The sequence below is a fragment of the Neolamprologus multifasciatus genome, chromosome 3, assembly GCF_963576455.1.
Source record: "Neolamprologus multifasciatus chromosome 3, fNeoMul1.2, whole genome shotgun sequence".
In the NCBI taxonomy this organism is placed as follows: Eukaryota; Metazoa; Chordata; class Actinopteri; order Cichliformes; family Cichlidae; genus Neolamprologus; species Neolamprologus multifasciatus.
In genome coordinates this window covers 13,229,208-13,254,833 of record NC_140441.1, presented here as the reverse complement: position 1 = coordinate 13,254,833, position 25,626 = coordinate 13,229,208, and the positions used below count along the sequence as shown (strand labels likewise).

The window sequence follows — 25,626 nt, the reverse complement described above, 5'->3', positions numbered from 1 at the left end:
CTTGGACGAGCATAAAAAAAAACAATTGAAATTTCTATGTGTAAATATTTTAACATTTTATGAAATGGTAAAGGGTGGGGAGGGGGTGAGTAAGATGGTTTAGCCAGATTTTATTAACGAGGTTACCGTGCCGTTAAGCTCGGCTAACCCAGCAATAGGCAGTGTACAATCCATGGCTGTTGTGATAAATGTTGCGTGCTGAGCTCTCGGTGCATGGGTGAATACAGAGTCCAGTCACATTAAAAATGAGGGATTTCCACTTGCTTTTTGCTTGAAGGATTTTCAGGAGAAATCGCATCCTGAGGTTTTGTTTGTTTGTTTATTTTGTTTTTAATCAGTTTAAATGTGAGTTGATCACTTTGACCTGTAAGGGGATGTGATTAAAATGGGCTCATAAACTCTCCTGCCTTAGCTTTAGAAGTGCTGATCATCAGCTTTGCTGGTGTTTTTTAGGCACGTAAGGCGCATAATATGTATACTTTATGGAAATTCTAACTAAGGGCAAAGATCAGCATTTCTGTGCAGCTCGGTGAACATGAGTGGGCTACTTGTGGCTTGTTTATAAATACGCGATTGCTGAAAATGGTAGTGGGTTTGTTCAAGTCGTCTTACTCTTCCTTCCTCTCGACTTGTAGCGTTGAGTTGTGAAGTGCTCGGGTGTGCAGGCATTTATATGGTTTTCAAATTCAAATTGAAAAATATATATATGCGCATATAAATATATAGCTTGGTTTTTAATCAGAGAATTTCAGACAATCAAACGGTGGCCACTTTACCTGACACTCATCCTGTTCTACCATCCTGTTGGTCACATGTGTTTTGACTGGTCATTTGTCAAATTTAAACTACTTCCCATTATTAAAAAAAGGGATGAGGAGTTTTCTGATATATTTCTAGAGACACGAGTGTTTAAGCAAGAAACAGCATTCTGCATTTTAACACGTTAGACCCATATTATCCAATTGCCGGGAGTGCACACACAGTTTTGAGAACTCTGGGTCAGATTATAAAGCTTTACTCTGCTGAAAATAAAGATCAGATGGAATTTAAATGAATTTAATGTTGCAAAGAACTGCCTTGAACATGCTGTGACCTGTGACGCCGCATAGCCAGCCTCGTCTGTTTACCCAATTACAGCCTTAAACTTCACTGCTCGCTTTCACAAGTTACACTCAGAGGAAAAACAGAAAGCACAAAAATGTCCCGGTGCATTTACTGTCATGAGATTTTTAAGTGACACACGCGTACACTATAAAATGGCTGATGTGGAGTTTGGCAACGCTTTTGACTTTAAACATCTGTGACAGTGAACACACCCCAAACCTGCCTGGGCACCTGGATTTTTTGCAACCATCCTTAGTATTACTTGAATCTGGAGATGTGTGTGTGTGTGGAGAAAATAAAAATGTAATATTACTTTTCTTATTTTGGTTTCTTTTTCATTTTTAATGACTTGTAAATGTATTTTCTCTACAACTGTGAAAACTCTGGTCTAAATAAATAATTTTAAGAGAGCTTTTAAAAGGTATTTTGTTCTTTTAATTGTCTACTACACAGGCTTAGAAGACCTTTGAATTATGTTCAATGGAGATTTCTGGTTAGTCAAAGATATTAGGCAAAGAAAAGGCAAGAGATTATAAAGAATAAGGAGCAACAGTTAAACTGACAGATATGTAAAAGTTTTTGTTATCCAATAACAAAGGGAAAGGTTCTCACTAAGACATGGCTTATGGTTGACAATAAAGTCATGTGTTGGGTGACGCTGCATAGATTTAGAGTTCATACCACAATATGCTGTACTTTTGTCTTGAAATTAACAAAGTGTCGACACAAAACCTGTAACAGCTTTAAAAAAAACAACCCAAAAACACAACCCCCCCACTGTAAAACTGAAGACAAAAAGGCATCATGCTGGTGTTTTAGGCGACCCCTGACGGATCCCAGCAGTACTTCTGTCCACAGTCCAAAGCTGACAGTCTGTCCATGTCTGCGTCGCTCAGTGTAAAGTCAAAAAGTCTGGCGTTCTCCTGTATTCGGTCTGCGTTTGATGACTTTGGGAGCACGGCGACACCCTGCTGCACCGCCCACCGCAGCAGCACCTGAGGAGAGGAACAGAAGAACCTTAAAATGTTTGCAATAAAAACAAAGGTATACCCAAGATAGCAAAGCGAGTGGGCTCACTTGTGCGGGGGTGCGTTGGCACTGCTTTGCCACCTCCAGGACCACAGGATCAGTAACCAGATCTCCTTGGCCTAAGGAGGAATATGCTTGAAAACAGACTCCATACTCCTCACAAACACTCTTCAGCTCTGCTTGGCACAGACGTGGGTGAAACTCTACCTGAAGAACACAAAAAAAATGTGAGATTTCAAACAGCTGCTAATGTCTTTCCCTGTCCTCCATTCAAACTCCTGCATTGTACCTGTAGGACTGCAGGGGGGACTTTGCAGCTCTGCATTAGTTCTCTCATGTGAGCCACTGTATAGTTTGACACTCCAATGGCCTTCAGCTTCCCCTGGCCATGCAGCTCCTCCAGCGTGGCCCAACTCTGAGCTCGGTTTCCTGGGATCAAATATTGATTAGGACCTCATCTCTGCTGTTATTCAATGCCTGCTATGTCGCAGTGGAGGAATGAGAGAAGACAGCTTGAATGGTTTTTGTGCAGTTAGTGCAGCAATGAAATATAGATCACTCGAAACAACTGGGAAAAAAAAAGTGGAGTCTACCTGGGTTGCTCTGATCAGCCACTGCTACACCCTGCGTGCCAGGCCAGTGAATCAAATAGAGGTCAATGTAACCCAAGTCCAGCTGAGACAGGCTGTGAAGGGCACCTTCCATAGCCCGCTCACCCTGATCCTTAGGGCCCAGCTTACTGAAAAACAGGAAGAGAAACAGGGATCTGAATGAGCAGCGCAACACCTCAAGTCAGCTTTAGTGCCCCCAATGTGTTCTCTTAGAAATCATGTGTCAACTTATGCTTTAGAAGCCTGTGCATCACCTGGTTATGAACACATCCTGTCTGGTCAAGCCGTGCTTGGGCAGGAGCTCCCTCAGGGATCGGCCCAGGTCGGCTTCATTCCGGTAGACGGCTGCACTATCAAAGGCCCGGTAACCCGCAGCCAAGGCGGCATCCACGGCCCGATACACTTCTTCAGAGCCGTGCAACTTGTAAGTCCCCAACCCCAGGAGGGGCATTTGAACCCCAGTATTTAGGGTAACAGAGGAGGTGGTGGTGGACGACATCCTGGACTGCAAGGCACTTCTTTACTTTGCACCCTGTTAGGAATAACTGGTTTGCCAAGCTCTGTCAAAGACGGACAGAGAAAGTGAGTTTAGCTGGTTTTCTGCTGCCCTTTGTCCCATTTTGTGTGTTACATCACTGGAAATTGTTTGAAAGCACTTCCTTAAACTTGGTAACAATACAGATTTTATCTTGTTTCACTAGACTTTTTGGTGCTTGTCTAACGCAAAATAAGAAAGGCAAGCAACACGAAGATGTAAACTAACATCACTAATTAAGCTGGTCACAGTGTATGAAGACTATGACACTTGAAGAGCACTTTTAATAATTTCTGTAGGCAGACACGTGGACATTGCAATGCAGGAAGGGGACGGTATACTCTAATATATAAACAATTTTACGTGAAAAATATTTCCACCCCACCTTTTTTTCACCTCAAGTGACTTCTTTAGGAAAGGCGGTGCATACACTGGCAGTGTCCTCTCAAAGAAATTACTAACAAGTTATAAAGCAAAGGTAACTTCCAGCTGAGCACAGTTTCCTACTACTAGCTACCATATGTGGTCAGCTGACAGTCACGTGACAGTTGGGTCGGTTTTCGCCGTCACCATAGTGACACCTGCTCTGACACTGTGGATTGGAAGAAGACGTGAGGGATCCAACGAATCACAGCAGCCCGAGCGGCCGGAAGGCGGGAATACATCCTGCTCGGCAAATCTCGAGACGAATTAGACGTTTGATTGACGGATACAGATTTAACTGTTCACGGTCTACTCGAGGTCGGAGATAACCCAGTGAACGAGGTAGCGAATTCGAGGTCGCCGTTTTAAGCATTAGACAATACGGTAATTTTAAAAAAACTAAAACAAGAGAGAAATTTTGTTTTTTTAACATATGTAAAGACAGCACTGCATGTGAAATTTGCCCTGTAAAGCTATCTGAACATTTTCTCCCTGCTGTATTTCCTATTGAATCCTCACTATAACAATGAATACATGAATTGGCTAATTTTCTCATTTTATTTCCTAAGCTCATTTAGGTCGACTATGCCGTTGCAGGCCTTCTCATTTCCTCTCCCAGAAACTCGATTCTTTAAAGCAGGGAGTTTCATCTACAAGTTCACGATCAGAGGAGGCTCCAGCTACAGGCAAGACAGTGTTATACACAGTGTTTCGTACTCAGGCTCTAGTTTATATGTACACAGCTCAGAAAAATGAAAGGAAGGCTTTTTAATCAGAGTATAGCTTAACATTTGCTAAACTTCAGCAATATTGATGTGGTCAGTTAAACAGCAGATGGGGTTGTTAATTAGCTTCAGCTGCTGCAGTGTTAATGGAATTAACAAAAGGTTAGATGGTGTTAGAGGCTGGAGGTCACTGACATTTTTCCCCTCCTGATCGTTTGTGACTATTTTTTAAATAGTTTTGCATCTGGCTAGTATCAGTGTCACTGCTGATAGCATGAGGTGATACCTGGACTCTACAAAGGTTTCACAGGTAGCGAGACTCCTCCAGGATGACCGACATTCTCGGGCTTGCATACAAGCGCGTAGGAGCCATGCAAATTACTGGGTACTATTTTGAGTTGCTCCAATGAAATTTCGGCCCATTTTCAGAGTTTTTCGAGTTCAGTTACTCTCTAGGTTGATACTTTTCATTTTCAGGTAATTCTGCATGCTTTCATTCCTAATACACGACTCAGTCAATATCAGTATAGTTATCAAGCATCTTAGTCACAATGAGAGACAACTGTAATGCTAAGCGCCTTTAAACCGAGCGTCTCTTTAGTCTACTACTAAACAAGGCTTTGTTTGAGATCTGATGTGTTTTCAAAGTGTTCCTGTGATTTTGTGATCAGTGCGTTTTGCCTCTCTTCAGTATAGAGAATGAACCAACGTCACATCCCCGCATAAAAAAGCAGAAATAAACATGGTAGCAGTCGAATCCTAATTGTGTGCTAGTGAAAACTTTCTTGTTTGCTCGTTTCTTGGTAGTCTTTCTCCAAACCAGAATGAGCTTTACTAGCATTTTCAGCAATGAAATAATTTAACTGTGTCTAAGCCTGAGACGATTCCACTTCCACGTGTATCTCTTCAAAGCAGAGCAAACCTGCAGCACAGCTTGAAATCAGTACACGCGCTGCAGAGAAAGTAAGGATTCAGGTTGCACCTACCTTTTTTCTTCTTGCCACGTGGGACATCCCTTTTCCCTTGATAGTCTAAGTTCTTTAAAGCACTGTAAAATGTTTTCAATCCCCAAATCAGTTGGGGAAACAGCTCTGCTTCAAGCTTTGATGATTTCCGTGCTTTTAATGCCACTCGTTATAAGGGTTTCTGTTATATATCACGATATATGATTCCTGGCAGTTATTTTGATCAGCAAAAGAGAAACATATCTCACTGGATCTGTCTGTCTATATTCCAGGATAATGCCCCATAATAAAAGTCCGAGTGATCCTTGATTCTGCCTTAAAGCTATTTTCTGTTATTTAAAATACAACATACATGTTTTTCTTACACATTTAAAGCCCTGCTGCACTTAACCGTTTCTATTTCTGTCAGGACAACTTTAATCAAAATATTCTCACCACAGTGTGTCATATTTGGTCGTACAGTATGGCTCTGCTCTGGTGTCCACCCACACTCTATCGAAGCAGCAGCAGCAACAACAGAACCTCAGTGGTAACGGAGGGGGTGGAGGTGGGTTGCAAAGAAGCTTGCAGAGTCATCAAAAACTATTCATGCTGAAACGGTTTAAATAGCACAGTTCGTATGGGAATTCCAAGCAGGATGGCCAGGTTGATAAAAAGCTTTTAGTGACACAATAGATATTATATTTAACTTTACTGCTTTTGCTGCTTTTGTAATAAGTTGACAACTTCTTTAAGAGAGAAACTTTATGTGAGCATCTACGGGGTGTGTCTCAACAGCCAACAGGATGTTATGGGAGAAGTCGCCTTCAATCAGGAATTAGAGGTAATTGTGGATCCTCAGCACTCATGTGTTCTTTCACACACTGTTCTTTTTAGATCCTCTTTTCATGTTTGTGCCTCTTCTTCTCTGTTTTAAGGAAATTATTAGAACCGTTCTTGGCAACCTGGATGACCTTCAGCCCTTCTCCTCCACCCATTACATCATCTTTCCTTGTATCCTTCACCTCTGCATCATCTCTGCGTTTAAGCGCCTCTCATCCCTCAATTTGACCCATTATTTCTCTACCTATGCTACTAAACTGATATAATGCCATTATAGACATGTGATGAGGATCACAGAAGTCCAAATGTGAATGGTAGCTCCTGCCTGGTGTATTTTGTTAACTGTAGCTGTCAGATAAGAAACAGTGGGAGAGTGTGTGCAAATATGATGAGATGAATCTGAGCGTCTACCCTTTCACTCTTATCCTCTACCTGGAGAAAAACATGCAGAACGGTGAGGGCAGCTGCACGTCTGCTGGATATCTTGCAGCTTTAAAGCTGACGTACTAACATAACACACTATAAAGTAAAGGAAGCTTCAACTAAACTGATGTTCACCGTTTTTAAAAAAAAAAAAAAAAAAGTTTTAAGGACAGAATCTGGGAAGAGAGATTTAATTCGTCACCCTTATTTATCTTTTTGTGTCGTCAAAAGCAAAATGCAAGCAGAGGCATGGACGAATACTTTATAGAGATTTAGCAGTTTTCTATTCTTTATTTTATGCCACCTTGTTGCTTCTCCTCTGTCCATCTCTTAAGGATGACTCCACTTCATCTGACAGATAAAATATGTCAAATGGCCCATAAAATATAACAATACATCATAACACAGCTATATTGTGCAATACCTCATATTAACTGTTTTCATTTAAAATTATGGCTCCAAAACAAAAAAAAATTTTCCCTGTTGGTTTACACCTGCCTTCTTTATAACTCATCTTTAAGACACGAGGAAATAAGGGAAGGAATCAAAGAGAGAAAATCTTGGAAAATGAGAACAATGATCAAGGATAGTGTTCAGGGATGATGATATCTCATGTCAGTTTATTTTTTGTTCTTTCAGGGTCTCAATCAGTGGAGGTGAGTGGATTATTGCGTTACTCACAAGACTACACGAGAGAAAGAAAGAAAGAAATATATGTTGCTGTGGTTAGTGCCGAAAAGTTCTGCTCTGAACACATAGTTTAAAGTTAAAATCAGTGACTAGATGAAAAGGTTGTTTGATGTTTTCCTTATAATATACTAGAGTGCAGTCAGGTAATACAACTGTACAGTCGAGTTGGGAAGTCATTGAAGCGTCTTTCTGTAGGAGGATGATGTAACGCAGCACATCCCCTCCATTCCTGAGCCTCAGTTAAAGAGAGATTCACCACTAGAGGAGGCCATACTAAAGGACTTAATCAATGACATGGAGGCCGAAAACAGGGTGGCAGTGACTGGGTGAGTGTTCTCTCTCTACATACATCTCTCAGAAACTGCATTTGCTCCACTTGTAATATTTAAAATTGTCTTTGAAAATGTAAAAATTGCATATCTTCAACACTCACCTGGTTCTCTTGTGACAAGTTTTATGCTAATGCAAAACAGCAGAGGTTGCACTTGGTTTGAAGTGAAATGGTGAGGTAGTTGAAGGTGGCGAGAGAGCAGACACATAGTTAGCTACTCCCCTAAGTTGGGCATAATAAACCCACCACATACTTTAACAGGCCAAATAAACGTGAGATGATGGGCGGTGGGAATGAACAAAGAAGTAGAAAAATGAACCGGTAGCAAGACAAAGCTGCGGTACAACCTGGAATCGTCTTGGAAAGCGAAGATGGCACAACAGAGGAAGTGGACGGCCAAGTTCACAACGAGACACTCCGAGTTTGGTTTGCTACAATCGGTAGAGACATAAAAGACCTTACGCAAGAGCTAAAACCCGAACTAAGCACCAAGGTTATTATCGTTAACGAAAACCAACGAAATAACAAAAACTAGAAGTGAAAAAACATTTTCGTTAACGGAAATAAAAATGAAAACAAAAAAAGGAAAACTAACTAAAACTATAATGAGTGTTCACAAAACTAACTAAAATTAACTCAATTTATAGCAAAAATGTGTTTAGTTTTCATTGATGTGTGCGTGTCATACAATAGTCAAGGGTGAAAATGAAGTTTAGTTTCCAGATTTTTTTCTTGCTGTGTCTCATTATGCCAGCAGGTGGCAGTACGTTAGTCGAGTCGTCTGTGTTGCTGCTCCGTCCACGCGCAGAATCATGTCAGGAAAAGTCGGGAGCCAGAGTCCAATTTGGGATTACTTTGAATATGACTGTGTTTTGGATAAAGCAAGTGTCTTGTAGTGGAAAGAGACAAATTATGAGTGTGAGTCAATTACCCTCAAAAAGTTTATCGATTCACTTGAACCAAAATTACGAACACCCGGTGCTGCAAGAATTAATAGTCTCATTGGGGCCAAGATATACATTTTATAGTTGCCTGGTATCAATGGTTGTTCATCTGCCTTTATTTATTTATTTAAAGAACCCATAGGTGGGAATGTGAGTTGTCTGTCTCTGCGTGTTAGCCCTGCGACAGACAGGCGACCTGTCCAGGGTGCAGTATGGTAGCTGGAATAGCAACATACCCAAGGATAAGCAGAAGAGAATGACTGATATGATGAAACTGGGATTTTGTTACACTTAATTATTGCAAACACAACTAAAACTATAACTGAAACTAATCAAAACTAAACTGAAACTAAGGATTTTCAAAAAAATAAAAACTAAACTAAACTAGCAAACAATTGGTAAAAACTAATTAAAACTGATATAAAATTGAAAATCTGAAGTCAAAACTAAATAAAAATAAAAACTAATGAAAATTGCAAAACTATTAGAACCCTGCACTTTAAAAGACGAACTGAAAAGAGAGTTAAAAGAAGAAATTGGTGCTCTTCGGCAGAAACTTGAGCGTAAGCTAACTGAGCATGTAAACAAACTATAGACGTAGAAGGTGAGCCTCACTGAAGCCCAGGTGCACGTAGCAGATGGAGTTTTATCTTCAAAGCTGATGTTCGAAGCAGGAAAAATGAAAAAGCGTAACGATTTGAGTGAGTCTAACAAGGACCAAACTGTGATGGCTGGATTACTGGGTCAGAACATCTCCAAAACTGCTGCTCTTGTAGGGTGTTTCCGTCTGCAATGGTCAGTATCTATTAAAGTGGTTCAAAGAAGCAACAGTGGTGAAACAGAGACAGGGTCATGAATGGCCAAGGTTCGTGGGGAGGCTGGCCTGTAGCCAGTAGCTCGTCTTATCCAACAGACGAGCTACTGTAGCTCAGATTGTGGGAAAAAGTTATTATTGGTTCTGATAGACAGTTGTCAGAATACACAGAGTATCACAGTTTGTTTGCATAACCACAGACCAGACAGGGTAATGTGTAACATACCGACGATGTGTCACACCCCTAGGTGTCACATAGTAACAAGAAAGGTACCCTTCCGTGTCCTTATCAAACGCTCGCGGCAGTAAGACACGCTTAGAGAAGAGGCCAGCCGTCCATTCCAGCCCTAACCCTAACCTTAACCCTATCACATAGTGTTTTCCAAAGGGATTCGGATCTGAAAGTGAACAGATTTAATGTACATAATGTGCAAATATTGTGCAAATGTATTGTTTATAAGGTTGGGGAAACCTGCAGTCAGACTGAAGACCGAAGAAGTCACTTGCATGTCTCCAAACGTGTAACATGCTGATAATTTGTCACAGTCGTCGGTATGTTCCACGTTGGGATGAGAACGTGTTGGTCAGGGTGTCCATGGTGGCCCCTGTCCACTACTGGAAGTACCAACAATGGGCATGTGAGGATCAGAACTAGACCACAGAGCATTAGGGCAAGTGGCATGGTCTGATGAATCACATTTTCTTCTACATTATGTGGTTGGTTAGGTGCACTATGGGAAGAAGGCAAGCCGACAGAGTACGTGTGATGGTTTGGGCAGTGTTCTGCAGGGAAACCTTGGGTACCACCTACGTAAACAGTGTTGCAGACCTTTGAAATCAAAAGCAAAAATGGTTTGAGGAGCACAACAAAAAGTTTGAGATGTTTACTTGACCTCCAAATTCCCCAGATCTCAGTCCACTCAAACATCTGTGGAAAATAAGTCTGATCCATGGAGGCTTTACCTCGCAACTTATAGGACTTGCCAGATTCCACAGCACACCTTCACGGGTCTGGTGGAGTCTGTGCCTCGACAGGTCAGGGCTGTTTTGGAACCCAAAGCGGGACAGATTTGAGTCGACAATTTAAATCGGACCAACACAACAACAACAACAACAACAACAACAAAAAGGTGTCCAGTTCTGCTTCCTCTAAATTAGATCCAGCTCTAGATTTAAAACAAATGCAAATTGCAGAATAACATTGTTCTAATCCTGACTTCATGGATTAATCCGTTTGCTCCCTGTACATTTTAGAATTGATTTTAAGATAATAACTTCTAAAGCACGCCCGGACCTGCCCTCTGCTTCATCTGAGCCAGTCACAGCGTTAGATCCACGGATGGAGCCTTTCCAAAGTCAAGTTTTCAGTCTGAAGGTCACCATCCTTTTTCAATTGGGGCCTTAGAAGAGGACATAAAGCTTGTAGAGTCAGTTCCTTTAAGGACTCGCTTTTTATGTGATGACATCTTTTATCGCCCTTTTTCTCACTTTTTTTTCTATTGATTAACATATTTTAGTCTTCTGGTGTATTCGTTATAATTATTATTATGATGATGATTATTATTATATAGGATCGGCCCATAGCTGACATACTTTTGGCTATCTGGAGGACTGCACCAATGCACATCTTGTAGCTTCTGTATTGGCTCTGTGTACACGCAGAGCTCAACAAAGCGTCACCCAGTGGGGGCCTTAACCCTCGTTTAGATTTACTCTATTTCAGGTGAAATAAGGTGACTGAGTCACTGAGGTGACTGACATAAGTAAACTTTCTCGGAAAGAAGCCAGTGCATATTTTTGTGTTCTCCTTCGGAGTCCATTTATGTTGCTGTTATAAAAAGATGCGAACAATAAGAGGACACTTGTTCATACAAGTATTATACTCGCACAGTTTAGGGATCAAAATCAGTGTCCTTGTTCATAAAATCACTAAGTCATTCATTTTGACGACCACTTTGTTTCACACACACAAACGCACGCTTCAGTGGTTCTTGCAGTTATGAAACAAGCAAGAGGCGCCACCTCAATCACTCTGACAGTCAGATCAGTGGGGCGAAAATTATTATTTGAAATTTGTGCACACACATAAACAAGGTCCCGTGTTCCATCTAGTTTGTTTTAACTTATGTAAACAGAATTGTCTCCTTTTTAAAACTCAGGAAACACACACACACACCCTGCAAACGGCACAGCCTCAAGCATCAGAACCAATTCACAGGAAATAAAGTTTCACTGAGATTTTTAAGCCTAGTCTTAAAAGTAGAGATAGTGTCTGTCTCCTGAATCCAAACTGGAAGCTGGTTCCACAGAAGAGGGGCCTGAAAACTGAAGGCTCTCCCTCCCATTCTACTTTTAAATACTCGAGGAACAACAAGTAGGCCTGCAGAGCGAGAGCGAAGTGCTCTAATAGGGTGATATGGTACTACAAGGTCATTAAGATAAGATGGGGCCTGATTATTTAAGACCTTGTATGTGAGGAGCAGGATTTTGAATTCAGTTCTGGATTTAACAGGAAGCCAATGAAGGGAAGCCAAAACAGGAGAAAGATGCTCTCTCTTTCTAGTCCCTGTCAGGACTCTTGCTGCAGCATTTTGGATTAACTGAGGAGTTTTTCAGGGAGTTTTTAGGACTTCCTGATAATAATGAATTGCATTTCTACTGTTTTCCTGTGAAGCAGGATCAGTTATAGTTAGGCTCTCAATTGTATTTTTAACACAAGCAACCATTGGTCCACTTTTCTCTTTTCTGGGCCTTGACTCTAAATGATGGTTATTTTCAAACCTCTCTGTATCTGGATTTAGAAGTTCTTGTTTTTTGCACACAAATCATATAAGCACTGCTGTTTTTAAGATTTCTGGCCAATCGGAAGCTTTCTGAACCAGAAGGTTTCCTTAGTCACAAGAAAAAATGAATAGTTTAGTGCCCTTAAGTTTCTTTGTACTTGCTCACTGACCTAATATAGTGTGGATGGCAGATTATGTTAGATCTAAAAATGTACAATGATATTCCATGGAAGGTTGGCTTTTTTTGTTGACATATACTATTTTGATAAGCAGACTCTTAATTCAGTATAAGGAAGCAGTTAATGATGAAGCTTATGCACAAATTTCATACACAACTGGCATTGTGTAGTTATCTGCTCACATGGCAAAGTACTCCCACTACATTTCTCCCACTGTAATCTACACACTTCCATGTGAGACCCTCGCTAACTCGGGTGTACTGGCTCCCATCAAATTCAGGGTCCACTTTAAGATGCTGTTTTTAACTTTTAGAACAACCACCAGCATCTTAAAGTGGACATTTACATCCATACATCCCTAGCAGGTGGTTGTGAACAGGGCCTGCCTGCTGTGAACTAAAGGAGGCAGAGCCTTTGCAACAGTGGTGTCATGGTCCTCGGTCGTTGACCCAGCATTTTGTGTTTCATTTTGGTGTCATCTTATGTTTTGTGTTAATTCTTATTTTGTATTTGGGCTTAGGGTTTGGTTCTTGTGTTTAGTGCTTTAGTGTTCTCCCTCCTGTGATCTGTTCGTGTCCCGGAGTTTGTCTTTGTGAAGGTGTGTGTCTGTTATCACTGTGTCAGCTTGTGTTTTCCTGTCGTCTTGTGAATTAGCATCAGCTGTGCTTCCCTCCTGTGTGCCATTATCTGATTACCTTTTGTGTGTACATATAGTGGGTGTCAGTCTGTGCTCCTTGTCGGTTCGTCTGTGTAACCTGTGTCATCGCTACGTCTCTCTGCGCCACACTCTGATCGCCCTTCCCAGCTCTTCGTCCCCTGCGTACTTATGTTTTCCCCGCGTGTGACTTCGTGAGTTACAGTTTCGTGTTTTGTTATTATTAGTTTTCCCCAGTTCAGGTTCATGTTTAGTTCTGCCCTCGCCTTTTGTTATTGAGCACTGTAAATAAACCTCACTCGCATCTCCACCACTGTCTGCAACTTGGGTCCTCATTCACTCCACCACACGGCTGCTGTGGTGGAGTGAGCAGCCGTGGCCCCAGACTCTGGAGCTCGCTCACATTGAGCCCGAGATCTGTGATGTCTTTTAAAAAGCACCAAAAAAAAAAAAAAAAAAAACTTTTTAAACTTGCTTTTGGCAAATAGTTGGTTCTTATTTTGTTCTTTTTTTTGTGTATTTTATTTATTTTTTGTCATTGACCTAGCAGATTAAAGTTCTTGGACTAACATGTTTTAACAGTAGGCTCTTTATTTGGCCGGACTTGGGTGGTGCTTTCTGTGAAAATGGTAGAACCTACTTAGGAAATGACAAAAGCTCTGATAGTTTGCTGTTACTGTCACAGTATCAGAGAGAGTTTTTAAGAACTGTGCAGACTAGTTACAGTTAGTATAAATGTAAAAGAAACTAGATGATCTAATAAATGACCAAAGATCCGCCATCAACGATGTGATTCCAGGTTCTGACTGTTTGCTTATGATGATAGAAGTTAGCTAGTTGCTGTGTGTCCCTTACTTTTTGAAAGCCAGCATTAAAGAGCAGTACCACTCTCTACTATCTTGGATATGTATATATTTAAAGTAACATGGTAATCGTCAATATTCCCCCCCCCCCCCCCCCCTCAGTCTGCTGGGGTTTTTTTTATGTAAGTGTGTAATTTGGTTATATTATCATATTTTAAAGACTGCTAGTTTGTTCGAGGCTGGGTGTCATGCCCAAGAAAAGAAAAAAAACATCCTTCAACAATCCCAAAATTTCATCCTGGGATCTGCAAGTAACTGCTGCAACTGTTGTGCCACCTTGCATGCGTCACCAATCAGAAAGACGCTGAACACAAATTTCAAAGTGAACAAATCATAAAGACCAGGCCTCAACGATAGTGATGTTTGCTGTAGTGAGACAGCTGCTCAAAGAACCTCAAAGCAGCTGTAAAGCCAGTTGAAATGTTTGATTGCTTGTTCCTCTGCCTCAGGGACTGGGTCAGGTACTTGCATTCACTGATTCAACTACGGTTTGTGAATAATAGCAAAAGAATTTAAAGGTTTATGTAAGGCCTTGTTTCTAAAAACTGAAGTAGACATGGAATTGGACTTGTTAACAACATCCTACGCAAATACACAAAGGACTGAATGCTGATAGACGGGCTAGATTTAAATCCTCAAATATATCACCTTAATCTGTGGAGCCACAAAAATCAAAGGCGAACATTTTCCATTTGATGACAAAGGTATCGATCTGTGGTGGCCGAGCGAGCATAACGCACACTTAAACGATCACACCAACACACTTAAATCAGGACAATTATTGCCGAGGCAACCAAAGCTGACTGACAGATCTTCTTGTATTTATAATAAAGTTCCTCAGATACTTTTAAAGTTGTCTGTGTCTAAATTACAGCAAGTTGGACTTGGTCGGTGAGCACTCACAGGGAAAGACCAAAGAAGATCCAGGACACGTTGACAAGGTGATCCTTTCCAGTTCGACGTTTTACTCGTAACTTCTGATCGATTCTCACACTCGTAAAATTGAAGCGTCAATCATTGTTTAGAGTTTACCGATTCCAACGCTTCAAACTCTAATGTCAGTCTTGTAACACCCTTTCATTTCCTCTCTGACACACACACTCTTGTAGCATCTTTGTCTTTATTGCAGCCCGAGGCTAACATTAGCGCAGACAGGTAGGATAACGAGTGTCATTAAGGTTAATAATAGCATTACATCAGACACAGAACTCTGTAGTTGTGTGCATGTGAGAGAGTGGTGATGTGCTTTGGTTTAATTAGCAGTGAAATCCAAAATTACCCCCTCTCTCCGTTCCTTTCTCGTTCATGCCCTTTCATCTAACCTGATCCTCTGTTTCTACATTTGTCCACTCTGTCTTTTTCCACCTCTCGCTTCTGTTCCTTTTTTTCCCCTTCAGCATTTGTTTCAAGTGGAAAAAATGATTTAAACTTGTTATGTCAGCCCATTGAGTTATTATTGTCTTAACACTGAGAAGGAAGTGTCGATACAAGTCTGCGAGCTTTAAAAAGAATTATGTTCGAACGTTGTGGTCTTGATGATGTTAATGTACATACGAGCTTTAAGAGGATGGCAAACATTTTTATGAAATTAATTTCAATTTAAACTAATGTTGACTGCAAATTTGTGGTTATTTTAAGGAGGTAGTTTGCTTTTCACATGTAGTTTTAGTAACCCAGGACTTCACTTACTGAAAGAATTTTGTGGTCGCGTTTGGCTGTTTCTGTTCACCGAAACAGCCAAATGTGCACTTGCTGGTCACCTTATTACTTACTATTATCAGTTTGGCTCAGCTTTTGCCTTCAGAACTACCTTAATTTTTCATTACACAGATTCAACAAGGTGCTGGAAAGATTCCTCAGAGATTTTTCTCCGAGTCTTTCACATGACAGCATCACATAGTTGCTACACATTTGTTTGCTGAACATCTGTGATGTAAGTCTCCTGTTCCGCCAGATCCCAACTCTACTCTATTGGATTGATCTGGAGACCGTGGAGGCCATACGAGTACAAAGAACTCATTGTCATGTTCAGGAAACCAGGTTGAGATGATTTGAGCTTTGTGACGTGTTGCGTTATCGTGCTGGGAGCAGGCATCAGACGATTGGCTCACTGTGGTTGTGTACCAATGGATGTGGTCAGCAACAGAAATCAGAGAGGCTGTGGCGTTTAAATAATGCTAAAGTAGTACTACGAGACCCAAAGAGTACCAATTGTGTACCACTAACACCAACTTGAGCCATTCATATAAGGCTGGAGGGATCCATACTTTTATGTTTTTACACCACATTCAGACCAAGTTGAATTTTGCAGCAGAAATCAAACTCATCAGACCAGACAACATTTTTCCAATCTTCAATTGTCCAGTTATGGTGACCTCATGAATTGTACCCTCAGTTTCCCATTATTAGCTTACAGGAGTGGTACCTGGTGGGGTCTTCTGCTGCTATAACCCATCTGCTTTAAGGTTCCACATGTTTAGCTTGAACTTCAGCAGGTCGTCTGGACCATGTCTTCACGTCTAAAACCATTGAGCGATGCAGTGAATGTGATTGGTTGGTTACATATTTGAGTTAACAAGAGTTGAAAGAGTGCACATAACAAATTGGCTGTTGAATGGACCACTGAAAACCTCATACTGGCTTAGCTAATGCATCTCTTCTTATGCCCTTATGTGGCTCTGTCCTGGTCAATTAACATACTTGAACATTTTAGATTTGTTTTGGGGTTGGTTTGTTTTTTTAAATGCTTTTTGGGGTTATATCACCATATGGGAAAAGGGGTGAAAACAAGTTATAGCAGGTGTGTGTTATTTATCTACATTTTCTTCTCTTTTTTAAATAAAAGCAGCCTGAGATAGTACTGCAGGAGCAGGTGACACATGTGAGACCAGGATTTCTGAAGCAGCTGGCCAGGTCAGTATGACAGTGCAGTGCCAACACCATCAGTAGAGTTTTTCCTTGAATGCTGCAGGCAGACACAGCAGGGTAACAGTCAGACAGTTGATTGATTTTTTTTACACCCAGGGGAGAAACAAGAGCTGATTTGTACGGTCGATCTGCTGATAAAATAAGATGTCAAAGATTACAATGGGTTGGGAAGTCCCACTCTGCAGGAATGCTGTAATTCCTGTGCATGTAAGCACAGAAATTACAGTATTCCTGCGAAATGCCTGCTCACAGTCGCCCGATGTCCTTAGGCATATCAAGGACTGACATGAGCATGTTCTGAACGAGCATGCCAAACCATCTAACAAGTCTTTTCGTGGTGGTAATGAAATACAGTAGCAGCTCTGTGGGTTGAGCCCAAGAACCCTGTCTTAATGTTATCAAATGTGCATTTTGTTCACTGCAACAATCTCTAAACGTCTTTGTTTTTTTCTCTTTGCAGCCATGTCTTCCCTTTCTCATTGTTCGTCAAAGATCCAGAGAATTAGAAAAGCATTTCCTCAGTAATGTTACCAACTGAATTGTTTATTGATATGATGCGTGTACAGTGAGACAGTGATGAACGAGGTTGATAGGAGCACAAACTCACTCAGCATTTATCACTTAATTCAAGGCTGAATTTAAAGTTAAGCTTAGGGATAGAGGTTGTGGTTAGGCATGTTATGTGACCGCTTAAGTTTATTTGTGCGTGGTTGTTAAGAAAAAAAAAAAAGAGAAAATTCACAGAAATTATTTTAAAGTTGCAGAATAGAAATTTATTGACATACAGTTTCATTACAAATTACACAGTGCATTGTTCCTCTTTTTCATTTCCAACATTCTTTGGTTTCATCAATAGATATTATTTACAAAATGACTTTAGTTCAGATTCTTAAATATAAATAAATTGTGTACATTCTTTGGTCTCATGACTGTGATTAGTGGTTACTACAAGAATGACATTCCTCATATATTTGAGCTTTACATTGTTTCCAAAGACGGTATTTCAACTTTTTTGTTAATCGAATAATCGATAAACTCGACTGTTTTATCGACTGCTATGTTTTCATTCCTTTTATATTAAAGTCATTCTAAATCTGACTTTTGGTTCCTGCTACTGAGTCACAAAGTGTGATGAAAGATGATTGAATTATGAAGTGTTTGCCAAGCCTCAAAGCCCTGAGGCAGCACTATAAAAATGTTTAGTTTGTGTGCAGTGTGTGTGTGACAGAATGGTTTCTACAGCCTAAACTCAAAGCATGTCAATCAAGTTTCTCTTACATCACATTTTACACAAAAAAACTAACAGTACATTAAAAAGCGTGAATTTTTCATGCAGTAATAAAGTAGAATTTACTGTCTACAATTTTTGTTTTGTTATTTCATTTCCTGTTATGCTCATTTTCGATCTTGGACTTTACTAGAGTAGCTTTGCATGAATCACATATCAGATTAATCTTTAATTATCTAATACTGAGCCTTGGTGCAGCCCCTCAGCTCTTCCGCTGTCAGAAATAAGTCATTTTAGCTCCTCCCCCTCACCTCAGGCTCACTTTGTTCTGATTGGCTGTCTGTCTTAAACAAAAGATTTGAATTGTGTGCTATATATGTAAACTATATATGTTTACAGCCAAAACTCTGTGCTTCTGATGACCATATTAAGGATGAGTTTAATTAATATGAGTGTCCACCACTAAAGCAAAGTATATATATCTCACAAAATTAAGGGAAAGCATAATAGGTCCACTTTAGTGAAGGAGACCCTGCTATGAAAGTACCATATTACAATGTCAGTTACAGTTAATTTTGTTCAAACAAGCCAAAATGGACAGCTCAGTATTTTACTGCCTACACTGTAACCTGGTTTCTCATTGTGGTTAACATTAGTATGCAGTATAATATCATTGTGTATCAATAGCGTGATTTGCGGCACATGTCACAGCGACACGCCTTCGCTGTCAGGATCTCTATTTCGTCATGGTGACGACCCTGCCGGCAGTCCAGGCGAACTTTGACCTAAGTGAAGAGAAGCCAAAGAAAATGAACAACAGTAAAAATGAAGCAGTAGTTGCTCCTATAGTTGTTTCCTCAACAACTCCCACCTCTTACCTTGGCGTCCTTGCTAATGGTGCAGCATCGTGAAGTGGAAGTGATGTTGTGGGTGAAGTTGGAGGCCACCAGTACCGAGTATCTGGATGGAAAGGCACTGGACTCACAGTAGCCCACGCAGGCGTAGACCAGATGGGTGCCTTTACATGTGCCGCGACGGTCGCTGCGGATGGTCACGTTGAAGGCTGGAGGAGGGGGAAAAGTACAGGTGAGTGTTTGGTTTGCAGATCCATGCAGGAATTTAAGACTAACCAATAGCTCACGCCCAAAGAATCATGGTCTTTGATATGCATTCGCACTAAGTCCAAGAGTGCTTAGTTAAGTCCCACTGTCATACAATGAAATGCATAAGAGTTCTCAATGTGTACATTTTCTCACCACTAGATATCAGTAGATTGCAGATTCCAATCAACTGAGTTCTGTTTTCATACCTCTCCCAATTCAAGTGCATAGTCCTTGCTACGGTGGCTGCTGTAGGACAAACGGCCAAAAAAACATTCAATTTAGACTGGGCTGATCTGTTTGGACTGAATCTATCCGGGAGTTTTTCCCTATCTGTGGAAGGCTGCCATTTCCACATTTCACCTCACCTGCCAATGCCGTGTGAAAAGTGTCCAACTTTTTTTACACTGGGAGACGCTATAAAATTTGTGAAAAGAGTCCCATACAAATCATCAAATCATCACGTGAAGGAAGCTTGCTTACTGTGGTGATTTGTGAGGATATGCTAAACTGATGGTAGTGTTGCTTTTTTTCTTTGCCTCCCTTAACTACTGTATTGTCTATTAGCTACTGTTAGCCTCTATCAGCTGACAATAATAAAACTTTCTTTGAAGTGACACTGGTGCACTTTGGCACTTAGCGAATTAGCACTCATGTGTTGTGAGAATGTAATGGAAACTCAAGCTTAGCATTAGCTGGCGCAATGCTTTGGTATACTGCAAATGTGGTGGGTCTCTGGCTACATGGTGGAGCACGGTGGTTTCCACCAACTTCAGACCAGTTCCTATGTATTTTTAATGCATGAATTATAAGTTTATGAGAAAGCAGCATTGGTCTGCTCCCAAGTAACCTTAGGTAAACTGAACCCTAAGTTGCTCCCAGTACGTCCATCAGAGTGGGAATGTTAGACAGAAAGCACTTAGGTAGAAAAGGTATAGAAAACAAGTCCATATATGAATGAATGAATAAATGAGACATGGTGTATAAAGCATTTTGAGTGCAGTGAATAGAAGAGCACTATATAAGAACTAGTCCATTTACCTTTTATTACATACCCCCCTCTCCCCCCCAAAAAATGCTGAGTGTACTTTTTAAGTCTACAATGAAAATGTCAAAATGATATTTTGACCTGGGACAGACTGGCGTCCTGTAGAGTGTAGCCCAGCTCATGCTATGGCAGCTGGGATAAACTCCAGAACCCCGCGGGGCCGCTGAATTGGATAAGTGGAAGAAAGTGGATGTATGATACTTTGACAAGTACATGCAAATTGATTATGGGACTATTACTTCTGGGTCATGTTTATAAATGCAAAAGCCTATAAGTCAGTTTAAATCAGACCTCAGTCTCTGAGGTTATTCATCCATGAAAAAGTAAAATATGTTAAAATAAAAAAGATCCAAACCACAATTATGAAAAGTATGGTTTGGCACTGTCAGGATAATGCTGCTAGAATAGGACATAAGTCTGTGAGGATTTAATGCTAAAAGCTAACTTTGAACAAAAAGTATATCTAAGTGGACACTGCAGCAACACTGAACTGTTTCCATTCTGGTTGGTGAAACTATATTTGAAGCAAAACACCAAAAATTTGGTTCCTGTTTGGTTTACAGTTTGGAAAGTAACCGTGTCCACTGGCCGCAGTGTCTGCTGAGAAACAGCCCACACTGGAAGAGGTTTGGGAATTGATCATCGCATAAAACTGTGCAGCCAAAGGTGGGGTGATTTCCGTAGTATGAGCATACTGAATCCGCAAATCATCTGTGAATTTCTTCTGGTTATCTCTTCCACAAACTTTAGACCTTTCTTCTTTCTTTTTTTTAACTAAAAAGCTAGCACCTGGAAACTGAACTATACAGTTTAAAACTTACGGTAAAGGTGACAGCCTGGGGTGAGGACATCGGAGCTCCAACCAATAGAAGAGGAGAGCAGCAGGAGTGAGATCACTGGTAGGGCCAGCAGGCAGCGATGTGAGGTCATGCACAGCGACATCTGAATGGTTCAAACAGAGGGATACGTTAAATGTTGCTACAAGAACCCAGGAAAGAGAAAAAGTGTTTTGTCCCCAGCTTTTAAGGAAATCATGCAAAATGCACAGGGCCAGTGGTTTCCGATCCTTGGCGCAATAAACCAGAGCGGCCTCAGGACGGCTCAGAAGGATTATTGCTGCACAAAAGAGTTTTTCAGCTTTGTCTTATTTTATTGCCTGATTTCCTGTAAAATCTTGGAGAGTTTAACCTCTTTAAGCCGAGCAGGCATTGTTTGGTTTTGAAGAACACGCCAAAAAAAAAGCTGGAGCCAGTCATTACATCACTTAAATCAGATTTGCATTTGGTCTTCTGGGCCATGAAGAAGCCATGATGTCTTTTTTTTTTTTTTTTTAATCTTCTCAGGATGAACTTTCCCCTCAAATGAAAGGCCTCCTGAGAGCCTCCTGCTCTTTCTGCCAAGGTGGTTTCCCATCCTGCGTGTCTGCCTGTGTGTCACTCGGTTGAGTAACGGCTGATGTGAATAAAGACAACACTGTCTCTATCTTTACAGTCTGCTTCATTTAACAGGTACCCGCTGACACACGCACGCACTCCGTTTAAGTTCACAGAACGTACACAGCCACAAATATATATGTCGAACACAAGTTGCGATCGATGAGCCTGAACACCGTAGGTTTGACGTACCCACCAACTTCACCCACACGTGTGCAAACAATAAAGTCACGCTTTCCTGGGAATTTCACGCTGCTGACCCCCGCCCTCTAAATTTGCAGCTCTTTCCAGCTCTACTTCCGAGGAATCACGACTGTGGCATTGGCAGAAAGGCCTGGGGGATGCCATTAACACTGCCTGTACAACCAAATCAACAGTCCAGCCGCTTACATATGACCGCATGACAGTAGAAATTTCCCCACTTTGGGAAAAGTTTTAGGCTTCTCTGAAAATAAAAAAGTAAAAGTTAAATATTTAGCTTTAACTTAACCTGTTTCCTTAACCCTAAAGCTCTTCCTGTGAATATGATACACTAAAATAAATACATATTAGTGTGTTATATATGTTTGTTTGTTTGTTTTCATGTTACGGACTCCAACCTAGCTGAAAATTAGCTACACCGGTGAGATGTAAAATGAGTTTCAGTGTTCAGATTGTAAAGATCTAATTCATATAAGACCTAAAAACCATTGTGTAAATGATATTCACTTTGCTTAGTTTTGCAAAGATAATTTTAAAAACAAAGGGATACAATTGTAGTCATGACTTTCAAAATAAAACCCCTGCAAAACTGCATCATTTGGATGTATTTTTGAGAAATGCAAATGAATAAAAAATAGCATTTTTTTCATATTTATGGATACTTGATATGACACAAGATGTGCTTTTACTGTGATATGTTTCTTATTATATAATACATGAAAAATCCTCCCACAGGATGTTAGGAAGCGAGAAAAAAGATGAAAGCTCTTCCTTAAAATTTAGTAATGTCAATATAATCTAGTTTGTAGGAAATTAAGAAAGAAAAAAGCACCATTTGGTTTAAATGCATTAAAGTTTAGATCTGGTGTAAAAAATAACCTAAACAAAAAGGAGAAGGCTCTTACCTGGAGATGCAGAGCTGAGAGTTCTCAAGTGCAGGGGTGTGTCGTCTGACAGGTGTCTGTGAGAGAGTGCTTGTTCTGAGCCTCATGCAGGGATATAAGTAACACAGGTAAGAACGAAGGCACTTATAGCTCTGGACACGCCCACAATTAGAGAGCTGAGCGTGTCTGAATCTTTTTTCTTTTCCTCTGCTCCCGTTTTCTCCTCCTCTGTGGCTGCTCTTTCTACCTGCGCGACAAAACACTTGTGGTACTGAATTCTGTCTGTATTCTAAAATCGAGGTGAACCTTTTTTCCTGAATGACTTCTTCTTGGAGCGTGTTACCATCCCTTCACCACTCCCTCCCCCTTTGTCTCGGGCTCCCCAGTTTTTAACCTTTTTAAGGGGACCGCTGCTGTGACACAGAGGAAAACTAGATAGGTTTTCCATCAAGCTCACAGCTTTGCCCCACATGCATGCACGGAGACACACATGCACACACGCACAAATCGCACAGGAAATAATAATATTGTAGGCCTCGGTTGCCAGTTGATACACAGCACGAGTGAACTGAAAGGCGGACCTCACACAAGCCCATGCAGAGTCGGGCTGGCTTTTCCATTTGTGGCTGCCGGAGGAAGGACGGGGTCAGGTTCGAAGATTTTGTGGGTTTGGGTCAACTGTGTGTGTATGTGTTAGTAAGAGAGAGAGACACATGGTAGGTATATTGTATATTGTGGGGAACAGCTGGCTCTGCTTCTCTTCTTCCTCATCATGAACAGAGAGTCAGCTTAGCAACCACCCTCATCCAAACTCCAGCAGGTAAAGACATCCTTTTAATAGACTCCCAGATTATTAGTTGGATTTTTAACAGCAGCTTCAGCAACATGTCGCTAATGTCTCAAACTGCCAGATCAGACCGCTGATGGCTGTGTAAATCTTTAAAAAGGTTCCCGAGGGATGCTTTAATGTCTTTGGTTTTTCATTGAGTTTTATTTAATGCTGTGAGAAAGAATCTGGGACCCGAGTCGACCACTGATGTTAGGCTATACAACTGTGGACCTTTTAAAGCCATCTATGCCCCTGACAGAACTGGATATTGTGCCAGTAGAGACGATTTTAAGAAGTCAATAAAGTCAATGAAACTTAACTTTGGTTTGGGTTCTTTGAACAGATGTTTCTGAGTGAAACTGTCACTCGAGCTCAAAAGATGTCAGAAGGTGAAACTCTGCAAGCAATTTCTGAAGGTAACAACAGTGAGTAAGACAGGAGGGCTGCTCTGTGCTCTTATCAAAACTTTGCTTTCTATATGTGCCTTCAAAGATTCTGCTCTGTGATTTACTTATAGATAAATGTGGAGAGAAAATGCAAAAATACCAAGTCTTCAGTGTTGGGGAGTAACGGAATACATGTACCGCCGTTACGTATTTAAAATACAAAATATGAGTAACTGTATTCCGTTACAGTTACCGTTTAAAAAGGTGGTATTTAGAATACAGTTACTTTGTTGAAATAAATGGATTACACGGCGGTACTTCCCTGTTTCATATTGTCGCGGGTCAGGCCTGTTTGGGTTTTGTTTGACAGCTACGTTCTGTTGTTCCAGGCGGCAGCGTTACGGTTGCCATGGTTACAGGGTGACGCTCTCTCTCTGCGTGTTTCCTGGGTGAGAGAGGCCTTTTTGTTGTTGTTGTGCTAAGCTAATAGGCAGAATGCTACAGGTATAGCGCTAAAGAATGTAGCATCATAGGCAGTGTAGTCCGTGCTGCAGGGAGAATGGACTGCCATACACGTTATGTGTCTGTGAGCGAGGGAGGGAGAAAAAGGAAAAGTACGAGCTGTCATCGAGCAAAAACGGGAGCTGGAAGCATGTAAATATAATAATAACCACTGCAGCTAAGAAGAGTGCCTGACGAGCCCAGTTGTAAGTAAGCTAAGCTTACTCGACTAGCTTAGTCGAGTAAGCTTAGCTTACTCGACTAAGCTAAACTAGTTTACTAGTTTACTAGCTAAACTCGACTGTACACCGCGTTCGTGTTTTCCTCCAAAACAATAAGTTCCGTTGGAGCAGCTTTTCAACGCCTCTCTCTGTCTCTCGCTAGCAAAGTTGACCCAGACAACAAAGTAAAGCTAGTTTTCGGCTAGCCAGAGGTCCCTTTACTACGGTTCAGAGCCGCGGACCTTCAGTAACAGTAATAAATCACACAGCAATAGTACATTCATGTAGTTGTAAACAGCATGATAATATATTAAGTAATCCAAAGTATTCAGAATACGTTACTCTCATTGAGTAACGTAACGGAATACGTTACAGAATACATTTTGGAACATGTATTATGTATTCTGTAATGGAATACATTTTAAAAGTAACCTTCCCAACACTGCAAGTCTTATCAAAAGATTTAGACCATCAGCCATAAAAACACTAATACTTTAAAACTTTAAATTGGTTTAAAACAAATTACTAAATTACTAATTTCACATTTTTATATTTAGTCCACATGCTGGACTTCTTTGAGAAATTAATGAAACATAAGATTTAACCAGTAAATCTGATTTTCCTGTTCAGCAAAGCCATAATTTTAAAGACTGTAATCATTTTTGGCATCTTAATAAACTGCTTTTTGTAAAAGCACAGATTTTAAAATTTTTAAATTTTAAAATATGATTCTGTTTAAACTTCTTTTTAATTAAAAAAATGTTTACTGTAAGTTATTTAGTGGAATTATTTTATTTTACTTTACAATAGCAAATGATAATTTATACACCACAATCAAAAAAAAATGGCTTTAGAAAAGAATCGGCTGATTTGCACTGTAAGGAATCAATCAATAAAAATATACATAGATTAGAAACATTTTTAAAATTTCAAGCCTGTTGCTTGTAGGCAAAAGTTAGAAAGCTGGGCTT

General features: G+C 40.6%; 3 protein-coding genes across 10 annotated transcripts; 1 reads left to right on the top strand and 2 right to left on the bottom strand.

The window, feature by feature from the left end:
- Positions 1 to 314: 314 nt before the first annotated feature.
- On the bottom strand, positions 315 to 3,817 carry LOC146521695 (uncharacterized). The gene is made up of 6 exons (XM_085153813.1): positions 3,665 to 3,817; positions 2,999 to 3,304; positions 2,727 to 2,872; positions 2,423 to 2,562; positions 2,182 to 2,340; positions 315 to 2,099 (listed from the first exon to the last, which is right to left on the bottom strand). The coding sequence occupies exons 2-6, from the start codon at positions 3,241 to 3,243 to the stop codon at positions 1,920 to 1,922; spliced, it is 870 nt and encodes a 289-aa protein (XP_085009939.1). The 5' UTR covers positions 3,244 to 3,304; positions 3,665 to 3,817; the 3' UTR covers positions 315 to 1,919.
- A 97-nt stretch (positions 3,818 to 3,914) lies between these two features.
- On the top strand, positions 3,915 to 17,740 carry majin (membrane anchored junction protein). 8 transcript variants are annotated; one of them, XM_085153816.1, is made up of 10 exons: positions 3,915 to 4,044; positions 4,272 to 4,388; positions 6,170 to 6,215; positions 6,310 to 6,385; positions 6,570 to 6,668; positions 7,277 to 7,362; positions 7,523 to 7,653; positions 14,771 to 14,837; positions 16,742 to 16,809; positions 17,285 to 17,740. In XM_085153816.1, exons 2-10 carry the CDS (start codon positions 4,288 to 4,290, stop codon positions 17,328 to 17,330), a joined length of 720 nt encoding a protein of 239 aa, XP_085009942.1. In that variant the 5' UTR covers positions 3,915 to 4,044; positions 4,272 to 4,287; the 3' UTR covers positions 17,331 to 17,740. The 8 variants fall into 8 exon arrangements, 7 of the variants coding, with proteins under 7 accessions (XP_085009942.1, XP_085009944.1, XP_085009943.1 ...); XM_085153818.1 differs by having other exon boundaries at positions 3,923 to 4,044; positions 4,281 to 4,388; XM_085153817.1 differs by having other exon boundaries at positions 3,923 to 4,086; positions 4,281 to 4,388.
- Positions 17,741 to 18,175: 435 nt separating this feature from the next.
- On the bottom strand, positions 18,176 to 24,645 carry gpha2 (glycoprotein hormone subunit alpha 2). Its single transcript, XM_085153823.1, has 3 exons — positions 21,022 to 24,645; positions 18,931 to 19,115; positions 18,176 to 18,837 (listed from the first exon to the last, which is right to left on the bottom strand). Exons 1-3 carry the CDS (start codon positions 21,140 to 21,142, stop codon positions 18,733 to 18,735), a joined length of 411 nt encoding a protein of 136 aa, XP_085009949.1. The 5' UTR covers positions 21,143 to 24,645; the 3' UTR covers positions 18,176 to 18,732.
- Positions 24,646 to 25,626: the final 981 nt, after the last annotated feature.